This window comes from Gymnogyps californianus, chromosome 13, assembly GCF_018139145.2.
Source record: "Gymnogyps californianus isolate 813 chromosome 13, ASM1813914v2, whole genome shotgun sequence".
Classification (NCBI taxonomy): domain Eukaryota; kingdom Metazoa; phylum Chordata; class Aves; order Accipitriformes; family Cathartidae; genus Gymnogyps; species Gymnogyps californianus.
The window spans coordinates 11,110,027-11,122,133 of record NC_059483.1 but is presented as its reverse complement, the minus strand read 5'-3'; the positions used below and the strand labels follow the sequence as shown (position 1 = coordinate 11,122,133).

Sequence of the window (12,107 nt, the reverse complement as noted above, 5' to 3'; positions counted from 1 at the left end):
ATCAAGAAAATCCTGTCACTGATTTCTCTCTGAAGTAAAACTAAAACATCTCTCGCGGAAATATCCTCAAACCTAAACAAAGATTTCAGGCAATCCCATCCAACCCATCCCAAGATGAAGGGTTCCAATGGTTAACTCAGTAAAATCTGCAGCTCGTTTCCAGTCTGAGTTTGACACGCGCCAGCTTCGGGTAACCAGATCTCATTTTCCCTTGGTAAAGCAGCCCTTCATTGAACCCGCTCCCTGCACATGCACTGAGAACAGCACGATCGAGCCACCTCAACACTAAGCAGCCTGAGCACCTCAAATCCGTCCCAGCATCACGTTCAATTTTCCAGCTTCCTAACTGATTCTGCTCAAAAATTGATTCTGAGTCCCTGCCAAAGCTGCAGCAACCTCCTGAAGACCTGACAGCAGAGCTGGAGGCTATTTCGGTTGTGCTTCATTGATGCCGAACGCTGTGGCAAGGCAACACCACTCCTTGCTGCTCCCTTGTTTGAACAACGGTCTGCAACTTGCTGTCACAGCAAACTGGTGTTGATCCAAGGGTACTCGCTGCCAAGTGAGGAGGAAGCAGGAAATTCAAGCAGGGCGGCATGAAGGAAACATGCATCATCAGGGCCAAGCGTACAATGGCCTGAAGGACAACACTGGGATCGTGCTCAGGGCACTACACAGCTGTCTGCCCGGGACAAAAGCACTAATTATTGCTTTAAATAAAAAATAGGCACTGAAGAGCAGTCCAGGCAGGACTTTGTGATGCACCCGGGAGAACTCCAACCCTCTCACACTGAGCTGGCCTCCTCACCAGCTCCACAGCTGGATGCTGTGCTGAGAAGTTACAAAATTTTTAGCTTCATTGATACCTCTCAAAATAATAAGGAGGATTCAGTGAAAAATCCTTTTCAGGGAAATGCGGAAGGTGTCGGAGACGCTATCAGAGAGGGCAGTGCGCAGGCAAGAAAGCTGTGATGGAAAAGTTAGCGCCTGAGCAGACAGAGCAAGGAACTACTCGTGTCAGATGTTCCTCCCAGAACTGCGGTTTCACCACAACCCCAGAGCCCAGGAGTGCCGGCCCCGGACCAGCACCCGTGCCGCCACCGGCGGCACAAGCAGGGAAGAGACACAAGCCAAAAGCAGCCGCAGAAGGGGAAGCACAGGTCAGCGGGGGGGTAAGAGCCTCCGCATGACAGACTAATCTCAGTCAAGTGTTCTGCAGGCGTCACAGCAGAAGAGGGATTTGGAGGAGGATAATGCAGTTGTTCTGCAACAGGCGGGGGATCTCCCACGGAGGAGGGGAGGCAGGCAGGGAAGTGCTCCGACAGAGCCGCGGCTGGCGTCATCGGCCAGTGGTGAGATTTGCCACCTCCAAAGTGAACAAGCGGCAGCAGGCGCAGCGAAGCCAGCAAGGATGTAAAGCTTAATCCTCATCTGGTAGAGAGGGAGAAACCAACGGAGAAGCACAAGTAACAACATGCGCTCAACAGGCTGCAAAATGGATCATCTTCAGGCTGCAGCAAGCCCAGGAACAGCTGGGACACCTTAAGGGGTATTCTGATGTTGAACAGAGAGGCTGTGACATCTCCTCGGGGACAGGACATCTCAACATCGATCCGCTCGGTCTTGTTTTGTGCAGTGCAAGTTGTAGCATGAGCGAAAGCCAGCCACCAGCAGGCACACCCCCAGACACTCTGTCCACCCAACAGCAAGTTCCCTCACTTGACACCCTACCGGGGGACATGCCCTGGCTAAAGCGCCGTGGGGCCACAGGCCCACAGCGCTCCTGGCACTGATGGAAGCACAGCGCTGGCAGGACCCTCACGCAATGCTCAAGCAATGCCAGCACGGGTTTAGAGGCCCGGCTGCCCGGGCGCGGAGCTCGAGGGCTCTGCAGTGCTTCTCCGGGTACAGCGGCGGGGCAGGCCGACTGCAGGCAGGGCCAAGACGCGGGGCTGGGGCAGCCTGTGGAGATGGAGGCTGGCGCGGAGACCCAAGGAGGGCTCGGCGGGGGCCGCCGGGGCGGGCAGCCTCCCGGCTCAGCCTCTCCTCCTGGCCCACCCCTCGGTGGAGGAGATGCCCCTTCCGAGCGCCCGTCCCGCGCTCCCCTCGCACGACCTCCCCCCGCCCCAGGCCCGGCCCGGCCCGGTAAGGAGGGGCCGGCGGGAGCCCTGGCCGGGCGCCCTCGGCCCGCCGGCCGGCTGGGCCCCGGGGCGGGGAGAGCCGCCCGGGGCCGGTGCCCTCCCTACGGGGCTGCGGGGAGGTGATTGGTGCAGACAGCGGGTGCGGCCCCCCCGCTCGGCCCGCGCCGGCTCCCGGGGCCCGGGGGGGGGGCGGGGGCCGGGGCGGGGCCCTCAGCGCCGCGGCTCCGCTCCAGCGGCCGGGGGCCGCCCCGCCGGGCGGCTCGGCAGCGCCCTCGCCCGGGAGCGCGGGGCCCGGGCACCGCCGGCCCCAACCTACCGGCCGCCGCCAGACCCGCACCCGCCGTTGCGCTGCGACCGCCGCTCCAACATGGCCGCCCGCGGAGCGCCGGAAGCACCGCCCACTTCCGCTTCCGGCCCCCTTCCGCGGACCGGGGCCACGCCCACAATCACGGAGCGGGTTCGGCCACGCCCCCACCCGCGGCGCCCGGCCACGCCCCTGACCCCCGACCTCCGCCCCCGCCGCGTCCGCGGTGTCCATGGCAACGGCGGTCGGGGCGCCGGTGGCGGGCGGTGCCCAGTGGCGCGGCCCCGGGCCGGCAGGGGGCGCCGGGCGGCGGAAGCGGCGCGGGCGGAAGCGGCGCCGTTTCCAGGTAACGGCGGCGCGGCCGGGGCCGGTTCCGGTGGCGGGGCCGGTTCCGGGGCGATGAGCGGCGGGGCCGGGCGGCGGCGGCTGGTGCTGCACGTGGACCTGAACAACACGGTGGTGGCGGCGGACGCGGTGTCGGGGCAGGGCCCGCGGGCGGCGCTCAACACCTTCCTCAGCACCGTCACCTGGGGCCGCGCCGGGGCCGCCGGTGAGCGCGGGGGCCGGGGCCTGCAGGGGCCGGGGGCGGGCGGGGGCGCGGCGGCTGAGCCACCCTCGTCTCTTGCAGGCGAGTGGCAGTGGGCGAGCGACCGCCCCTCCCTGGGCCCCCCTGCCCCGGCGCCCTCAGCTACTACAGCCGCCACGGCCGGGACCCCGCCTTCACCGAGGCGGGCCCGGGCCGGTGCTTCGGTAGCCTCCACGCCCGCCACCTGCAGCTGCTGGAGTGGCCGGGCCGGCCGCACGACGTCTTCTCGGTCCAGGGGGAACCCAGCAAGCGCTACCACCTGATCCTGCCCGCCTTCTTCCGCCTCCTGGACACCCTGCACCGGGAGGGGAGGGCGTTCGCCGTCGTCTTCAGGACCTTCGGCACGGACCTGCCCCGCGCCCTGCGGGCCGTCAGCTGCGCCCTGGCCGGGCAGCACCCCCAGTTCCCTGCCCTGCGGCATGTGGCGGTGAGTGGCACCCCGAGGGCCCGGTGTGCTGGAGAAGGGCAGCCGGATGGCCTGCACGGAGCTCCCCGCGCCGGGCTGCTCTCGAGCCACTCAGCCGGCCTGCTTTTAAAAGCACTGGCTTCTGCGGAGAGTGAAACGCAGCCAGCTTCTCGGGAGGAAGCTGTTGGCCGGGGCGAGCACGCGCGCGTGCGGATCCTGCGTGGCAAAGGTCTCCTCTCGGGGTATCCCGGGTTGGACAGAGCATCCCTTCTCCCGGAGAGGGGCTGCTGCAGCAGAGCGGGGCTCCCTTGCTCAGGGCCGATCACAGCCCTGCTCTCCCCCCGGCAGCACACCGAGCAGGAACGCTGGGAACGAGCTTCAGAAGCTGCTTCAGTTGTTCCTCGGAGCTTTGACGGGGAACAGAGATTAAAACGGGGGCAGTGTGCAGCTAGGAGGTCATTCCTTTCCATCCCCGGGGAGGGGATGATCTTTGGTTGGGGGGGTTCCACGCCTCCTCTTGTCTTCTCCCCAGCGCCATCCTCCCCGCCCTGCGGTGGTGGGGAGTCTCCACCCTGCTGCTTGGTGTCTCTGCCAACGCACGAAACAACCTGTCTGCTTTGGAAACCTTTCCTCTCCCACTTTCTGCGGTCCTGCAGCTCCCTGTGGACCTCACCCCTGGCCAGATACGCTGCAGCAAGCGAGAGGTGGTGCTGACACGGGGAGCAGAGCGGCTGGCCACCCGGGAAGATGGAAGAAAGCTTTACGACTACTTCAGCTCCTTTGAGGGAATTGGAGGCTTCCAAGACCACTTTGACTGGTGAGAAACAGGGCACTGAGGAATTGGATTGGGCCGTTTCTTCTCTGCTGTGACTCTCCAAGCTTCTCCCGGTCTGGGATAGCTCCTAGTTTTGAGGTCTTTATGTTGTTGGGGCCCCTATCACTTACGTGCGCCCTGTTTTGCCTGTGGGCAGTGTGATGGGGCTCTCACATCTTTCCTCAGGTCCCCATCCGCTGGTGTACCTCCTGCTTTTCTCCAAACACCCCCTGATTTGTCACGTCACTGCAAAATGCCTCTTTCCTAGGAGGCAGCAGCGGGCAGAGGGACAGGACAATCTCCGTCCCGCTTCCCTGGCTCAAAGGTTGCCCTGAGCCCACGGTGCAGCCTGGCCTGCCTTTACCCGAGAGCTGTCGCCCTCTCCCTCCACTGACTGCTCCTTGTCCTGCTTGCTGTTTCAGGTGGGCCAGAAATCGGTTCTCTTCCCGGGGTGGGAAGCCCCTGTGGATCGACCCCTACGATCCCAGCGTTCACCACATCTTCATCGACGACAACATCCGGCTGGACGATGCGGACACCATTGTTCATCCCCAGGTAGGCGGCTGAAGGCCCCTCCGGCGCCAGCTGCCTGCGCTGGGGGGTGTCCCCGGTGAGGTCAGGCGCGTTTTTGTCCCCTTTGCATGAGCCTGCAAAGGGGGATCAAGGCGTAGCCCCGGTGTCACTGCATCCCGCGCCACCAGCGTCGGTGGCAGCGATGCACGGGGCTGCCCACGGGGAGGGTGAGATCGGCTGTCAGCAGAGAACAGCAGGCGCTGGCTGCCTGCGCTCACTGCCGAGCGCCTCTGCTCCGCCGGGGTGAGTCGGCCCCGCTTCTGACAGCGGCAGCAATGGTGGCAGGCCAGCCAGCCTTGGCGCACGGTCACAGCTCGTCTGTGGCACTGAATTGAAAGGGCAGCGTTTGTGGTGGAGCACACTTGGAAAAGGGAGCGTTTATGTAGATGGAAATGTGCCTGGCACTTGGACAGCTGTGGATGCTCGAACAAGAGCTGCAGCTACACGGGCGAGCCTGAACCCCTGCCCGATTCCATCCGGGAGGAGACAGCATGGGGAGGGGAAACCTGCAGCAGCCGGTGAATGGTGGGCAGCGTTTGCCAGGCGGCTGGTGAGTGGCAAGGGCTGGGATGCTCGTCGGATATTCCCTTCCATACAAGCTCTGTCAGCTTGCGGATTTGTAGCTGGTGGCAGGAGTTGTCGCTGCCTGGAGCAGACCCGTCAGGAACAGGCTTCGGTCTGTGCTGTGCCTGATTCGGGGGGATCGCTGCGGACGGCTCTGCTGAGAGCCTGAGGCCCCTGCGCGCAGCAGCTGCTGCCTGCGTGTCTGCAGCAGCCAGAGCGTGGCTCACACAGCTCCACTTGCTGCATTTCAGCCTCAGGCTGTTTCCCTGATCAAGGAGTTCCTCCTTTCACCATCTGTAGCCGGCACGGCTGGTCAGTCGGGCTGCTCGGCTTGTCTCGGGGCAGGCGTGCAGCCAGCCCCAGGGCTCCCCCCACACCTGATCAGACAGGTAGGATCAAGTTATGGTGGCAGCAGACCTCGCTGGGGTCTGGGCGGCAGCCGAGCATCTCGCCAGCGAGGCCCATCCCTGCTGCTGGGACTTTGCTGTCCTGCAGCCAGGATCGGTAGGTTGGACGCCAGCTTCCCCTCCTCTTGCGTCACCAGCTGTGCAGGGCTGTCCCCATGTCAGTGACGGTGACAGAGCAGCTCTGGGAGGGAAACAGATTGCCAGGTGGCCTTAGGCAGAGCCGTGGTAAAGATCAGAAGGCGAAGTCCCTGTTCCCTCCTGTGGCAGCCCAAGGAAGAGCTGTTGGCAGAGGTTTTCCTGGGGTCAGCTGCTCCAGAGAGCTGTCTTCTTCCAGCTGCATGGTGTGGCCTGTTCTTTAGCGGAGCCCCAGCCACGTGTGTGACAAGCCAGTTCGGAGCCAAAGGCGCTTTCTGGGAGGGAGGGGAAATCTGGAGAAACTTCACCTCCTACCGCTGGAGTGGAGATGGGAGCCCCTGCCCTCTGCTACTGACCCACAGCCAGCGTGAAGGCGCCTGGCCGAGGAGGAGGGCAGGGTGCACCGCAGGGTGCGTGCGCTGCTGCCAGGCTCTGCGCTCATGCCTGGCACGGCCCTGGCACTGCTGCCCGCGGAGGGTGCGAGTGCTTCTGTGCGCTGCTCTCTCCCTCCTCGCAGGTGTTTTCGGAGCGGGGCAGCAGCAGCCCCAGGCGCGCTCCCACCTCGGAGCTGTACGACGTTTGCCTGGTGCAGACCGACCTGCTGGAGGCCATTGCTGACGAGGACTATTTCCTGCGCTGCGTGAGGAGGTGCGAGGAGAACTACGACCGCTACCTGGCCTGCACAGAGAAGGACACCCCCAGCCAGCGGTGGGATGGACAGTGATGCCAGCTCGTGGGGCCGAGGGTCTCCGGACTGGGACACCCCCTGCTACCTGCTGCGTGCAGGCAAAGTCCTGGGCTGGGTTCCCGCTTCGAGCTGTCCCGTCTCTGACGCGTGACATGCCTGCTCCGTCCTACCTGGAGCCTCCATGCCTGAACACAAGCATCCTGGGAGCTTGTGTGACGGGATCCCTGGAGAAAATGTCTTTCCTTTCCTCAGCAGCGCTGTGGGGAGCTGCCTGCCTGGCTGGAGCCCCTCCGCAGGCAGCGCTGCCCGTTGTGTCTGCTCCTGCGTGAGGGCTGGGGCTCGCGGTGCCCCTCCGCTCGGCAGGCAGGGCCCTCCCGCCGCGGTGGCAACGCAAGCAGCCACGCAGCGTTCACGCCTCCCTTCCCGCTCCTGCACCGGTGTCTGGTGCGGAGCAGGTGCCGGGGTGAGTGCAGCATTACCGGCGGCACACCCAAGTGCCATTTGCGCCGTGGTGTTCTCCCCGGCAGAGCTAGCGATGCCGTGTCACTTCTGCCTGTTTTTAAAGCAAACCTTTCTAGCTCGTTTGCGGTGTGAATTTCCTGCCTGCCCTTGGCTCTGCCTGTGCTGGTGGGTGGAAAGCGCCTTTCCCGGCGTGTTCATTTGCAGGGCTCAGCCAAGCGGGGACAAAAGTGATGGTAGAGGGTTTGGGAGCCGTGTGCGCCTTCCTGACGCTGCTGAGAGACCCCGGCAAGGTCATGCTCGGAGTGGGGCCGAGCTCATGCTCTGTCCCCGGCAGCCCCGCAGTGGTGACGGGTAGGGGGTCCTCTTCCAGGCAGGACGGTGGCTTCTCAGCTCCGTGAGCCCAATGCTGGGGCAACTCCGGCACCGGCAGCGTGAGGCTGGGGAGCGCAGAGCCGGGGACCCCGCCACCGGCTGCCACCGAGGGGTCTCTCCAGCCCCTCTTCCCGCGGCGGCTCCTTCCCGGCGGGATGAACGGGGCAGGGGCACGGCGGGCCAGCAGCACCGAGGGCCCCGGGAGGGCCGGGCGGAGGGGAACGGAGCCCGGCGAGGGGGGGGGCCGGGGCGGGCGCGGCACCGCCCCCGCCAGCGGCGGGCGGGCCCGGCGCGGGCGGTGGCGCGGAGCGGCGGGGAGAGCAGCGGAGCGGGCGGAGAGGTGAGCGCGGCCGCGGTCCCTGCCCCGCTCCCGGCAGCGGGGCGGCGCGGGCGGGGAGCCCGGGCCCGGCGGGGCGGGGGGCGCGGGCTGCGGGCGGGGAGCCCGGCGAGCCCCGGTGGGTGCGGGCTGTGCAGCGGGAGCCGCGGAGAGCAGCGGTCCGGTGGTTGCGGGCTGTGCGCCGAGAGCAGGAGCCTCGGGGGGTCCGGACTGTGCACCGGGATCCCCGGGGAGCAGGAGCCCGGGGTGCGGGAACCTCGGGGAGCAGGAGCCCCGGTGGATGCAGGCAGAGGGCCCTGGGGAGCAGGAGCCCAGGGAGTGGGAGACCCGGTGGGTGCAGGCTGTGCATCGGGAGCCCCAGGGAGTGGGAGCCCTGGTGGGTGCAAGTGGGGAGCCCTGGGGAGTGGGAGCCCGGAGGGGGCGGGCAGGGAGCCCCGGGGGCGGGAGCCCCGGTGTGGTGCAGGCGGGGAGCCCCGGGGAGAGGGAGCCTGGAGGGGGTGGGCAGGGAGCCCCAGAGGTGGGAGCCCCGGTGGGTGCAGGTGGGGAGCCCTGGGGAGAGGGGGGCTGTCACACCACCGAGGGGAGCTGGCTCGCTGGGGCCGGGGAGAGCGGTGGGTGCCTGGGTGCTGACTCGGGTGCTCTCCCCACAGGGGGTGGTGGGCAGAGCCAGGCCAGCGCTGAGCCAGGCCGGATGGGCGGTACGGCAGGGCCGGGGCCCGGGGACCCCCGGGGCGGCTGAGCCGGCCCATGGCGGCGGGCGCAGGCGCCTTCGCCTGGGCCGCCTTCCCCGCCATGCCCACGCGGCGCGTGTACTGCAGCGCCGCACACCGCGACGGGCAGCTCTTCGTGCTGGGCGGCTGCGGGGGTGGCGGGCGAGCCCTGGGTGCCGCCGAGGTGCTCGACCTCCCAGCCCAGCGCTGGACCGTGCTCCCGCCGCTGCCCACGCCGCGGGCCGGCGCCGCTGCCCTCGCCTTGGGCAAGCAGATCCTGGTGGTGGGCGGCGTGGACGCGGCGCAGAGCCCCCTCGCCTCCGTCGAGGTCTACCACGTGGATGAGGGCAAGTGGGAGAAGAAGGCGGCGCTGGCTCAGCCCTCCATGGGCATCTCAGCTGTGCAGAGAGGTGAGGGCTGGGGATGGGGCTCGGCAGCAGGTACCTCCACTGTTTGGAGAGGTGGGGATGCAGGGGTCGGGGATGCTCGGGTGGGATTTGAATCCCGCTGCTGCTTGGGATGCAGCACGAGGCTTTCACCCAGCAGCCGAACTTGCCACTTAACAGCAGGGCCATGCTCCTGCCCCAGCAGCCCTGTTGCAGCCCGGGGCTGGGCAATGCGGAGCCCCTCTGGGCATGGGAGCCTTTCCCAGCTGCCCTGGCTGGGAGTCATGCCAGGGCGGCCGAGCGCCCTGCTGCAGCCCGGCTTGGCGTGCTGTGTGTCAAACACATTGTGATTCCTGCCCAAACTTTGCTGGGCAGCTTCCGAGCCTTTGCGCAGCCCAGCAGCCCACATGCCGGGAGCTGGGGTTGGTCCCCGTGTGTGGTACCCATGTCTGCTCCCTGGCTGGGGATGCCGTGGCATGGCCCCAGGCTGCAGTGGGGTGGGCAGGGCAGAGGGGACGGCAGGGCAGCGGTGGGAGCGGGCAGGGGTGCCAGCCATGCCGGGAGCAGGAGCAGGATTTGGCAGCATGGCTGTGTTGCCATGGTGTCTCCAGGGAGATGGTACTGCCGAGAATAATTAGAGCCGATGGCCTTGTGCTCTGCTCTGTGCCTGATGGATGGGGCGGAGAGGGGGGTGAGAGGGTCCCAGCAGGGTCAGGGCACTGCCGGGCTCTGGCCTGGTCTCACATCATCCCCCGGCCACCCTGGAGTGGAAGCTGGCCGTGGGGCTCGGCAGTGCCCGTGCTGCCTGCCCTGGAGGGCACAGGGGGACTCCCAGCCCCGCGGCACTGCCCGCAGTCCCCCCAACCTCACCGCCGCCTCTTTTGCAGATGGGGCCATCTATGCACTGGGGGGAATGGGTGCGGACACCTCTCCCCAGGCGCTGGTCCGCGTCTACGAGCCGGCGAAGGACCACTGGCAGCCCCTGCCCTCCATGCCCACCCCCTGCTATGGGGCCTCCGCCTTCCTGCAGGGTAACAAGATCTTCGTCCTGGGTAGGTGCTGCTGGGGCAAGCCGAGCATCCCCCTGCACCCCTGCCCTCTCCCTCCGCTGCCTCCCCGGACCAGGGAGTGACCTGGTGCACCCCAGGGTGGCTCTGTGCTGCCCACCCACTCCAGCACTGCAGCCAGCGGGCCCCATCCTGCTTGCTGAGTCCACCAATGGTGCCGGCTCGGGGCGCCGGCAGCCGCAGCGTCTCGTCTGTGCACAGGGGGCCGGCAGGGCAAGCTGCCCGTCACCGCCTTCGAGGCCTTCGACCTGGAGACAAGGAGCTGGACACGCTACCCCAGTGTGCCCAGCCGCCGCGCCTTCGCCGCTTGTGCCATGGCCGACGGCGTCGTCTTCAGCCTGGGGGGGCTGCAGCAGCCGGGACCCCACAACTTCTATTCCCGTCCCCACTTTGTCAACACCGTGGAGATGTTCGATCCCGCGCAGGGTGAGCTCCGTGTCCCTGGGTGGGGTGGGAGCATCCCCTGCGGGTCCAGGATGCCTCCCTGGGTCTTGGTGAGGGGTGTCTGTGCCCAAGGGACATGGTTCATCTGGGCTCTGAGCATCAGCCCCTTGCACCCATGGCAAGTCCTGCCCTGTGCTCCCTGGCCCCAGGGAGCCGTTAGCCCGGGGGTGTCCTGGCCTCGGTGTGCGGAGAGGAGCCCCGGCGGGTGATGCTCACACTCTCTCGCCCCAGGTGCGTGGAGCAAGCCGAGCCGTGCCCTCCGCATGAGGGAGAAGAGAGCCGACTTCGTGGCCGGCTGCCTGGGAGGAAGAGTGGTGGCCGTGGGTGGCCTCGGTAATGCCAGGGGTAGGCGCGTGGCCGCGTTCCCGTCCCCGTCCTTTGTGGCACATCAGTGACCTGCGCGGCAGCGGGGAGGTCGGTTGTGCAAAACCACGGGGGTACTGCAACACCTCTGCAGCCGCGTCCCTCCTGTGCCCCCCGAGTGCTGGGGGAACCCTACTGCCCTGCCCCACAGGCTGCCCCCACTGAGCCGCTTGCCCCTTTCCACCCCCCAGCCAGGCTTTCCCCAGCTCACGTGCAGTGTGCTGGGCTCGCACAGCCCACAGCGGCTCAGCTCCGCCGCGCAGGGCTGCAGCACCGCATCCCTCTCCCAAGAGAGCTGGCGAAAGGTTAGTGCTGTCACTCAGCAGCGGGGAGGGCTGCCCAGGGAGCCCGGCGCCAGCCGCAGCTCCCCCAGCCCTGCAGCGAGGGCTGCCAGACCCCGCCGAGCTCACCCGGGGCGAGCCAGACCTCCTGCTGCAGGGCAGGAGGAGGTGATAGGGAAGGCGAGCAATGCTGGCTGGATCCCCGTGGCGTGGTGTTTCTTCTGAGCCCTGCCGCAGCTGGAGCTGCCCTCCCTTTTGCCCTGGTGATGGCTGCGGGGTGCCGGGGCAGAGCCAGCAGTGCGGCATTGGTGCTAGCAGTGTGGCATTGGTGCCAGCAGCCCTCCCTGTGGGGACGCTGCTGATCCTTTTGTGCCCCTGCTAATTGCCTCTGGGATCACATACCCCCGCAGCCCAGGGCTTGGGGACCGGCCGCCGCTGGGAGCTCCGGCTGGGGCCTCAAAGGCATGTGAAGGGGGAAAGGCAGAGCCTGGGGTGTGGGGAGGGCTGCGGGGGGGCTGATGCTGTTCTGTCTCCCGCAGGGAACCAGTCCTGCCCACTGGACTCAGTGGAAGGGTTCAGCCTCTCGCAGAAGAAGTGGGAGCTGCTGCCCCCCATGCCCACCGGCCGCTGCTCCTGCTCGAGCTGCCTGGCGCCCAGCCTGCTCTTCGTCATCGGTGGGGTGGCCCAGGGCCCCAGCGGTGCCTGCGAGGCTCTGTGCCTGCGCGAGGCACCCTGAGCGGAGCCCCGGGGACCAGCCCCGGCCGAGCACCAAGTGCCTGAAGACGGGGACAGGGTGTGTAAGCACCTGTGTGTGCGGGTGACCCGGCTCTGGGGAGCTGCTGTTCCATGACGCCGGGTGCCGGAGCAGCCGCGGTTTCTTGCTGTGCTTTGGAAACCCCTGCACCACTGTGGCAACGGAGCCCGGGGCAAAACCCTGCCTGGCAGGAGGGCCGTGGCTGGCAGCGTGGAGGGAGCAGCGTCGGCAGGACTGTCGCTGGCCGCGCTGCCCCATCTGGCCCCGTCCGTGCCGCGGCATGTCTGTGCCGTGTGTGTAGCAGTGAGTGCTG

General features: G+C 67.0%; 2 protein-coding genes across 2 annotated transcripts in view; both read left to right on the top strand.

The window, feature by feature from the left end:
* Window positions 1–7,305, top strand: part of MTMR14 (myotubularin related protein 14) — a 15,594-nt gene extending 8,289 nt beyond the window's left edge. Inside the window, exons 5-9 of the mRNA XM_050904878.1 lie at window positions 2,932–2,995; window positions 3,074–3,458; window positions 4,094–4,254; window positions 4,674–4,806; window positions 6,448–7,305. Of these exons, the coding sequence (XP_050760835.1) occupies window positions 2,932–2,995; window positions 3,074–3,458; window positions 4,094–4,254; window positions 4,674–4,806; window positions 6,448–6,654 (950 nt within the window). The 3' untranslated portion in view covers window positions 6,655–7,305. The remainder of the gene's footprint in view (window positions 1–2,931; window positions 2,996–3,073; window positions 3,459–4,093; window positions 4,255–4,673; window positions 4,807–6,447) is intronic.
* Window positions 7,306–8,536: 1,231 nt separating this feature from the next.
* KLHDC8B (kelch domain containing 8B) lies at window positions 8,537–11,776 on the top strand. Its single transcript, XM_050905012.1, has 5 exons — window positions 8,537–8,909; window positions 9,773–9,937; window positions 10,154–10,378; window positions 10,628–10,729; window positions 11,580–11,776. Exons 1-5 carry the CDS (start codon window positions 8,537–8,539, stop codon window positions 11,774–11,776), a joined length of 1,062 nt encoding a protein of 353 aa, XP_050760969.1.
* Window positions 11,777–12,107: the final 331 nt, after the last annotated feature.

Bases quoted from the DNA above. Each gene is read 5' to 3' on its own strand.
- KLHDC8B (XM_050905012.1), top strand. From the start codon at position 8,537: ATGGCGGCGGGCGCAGGCGCCTTCGCCTGGGCCGCCTTCCCCGCCATG. The intron at 9,938-10,153 runs GTAGGTGCTGCT...GTCTGTGCACAG, and splicing joins TAACAAGATCTTCGTCCTGG to GGGGCCGGCAGGGCAAGCTG. The intron at 10,730-11,579 runs GTAATGCCAGGG...TGTCTCCCGCAG, and splicing joins GGTGGCCGTGGGTGGCCTCG to GGAACCAGTCCTGCCCACTG.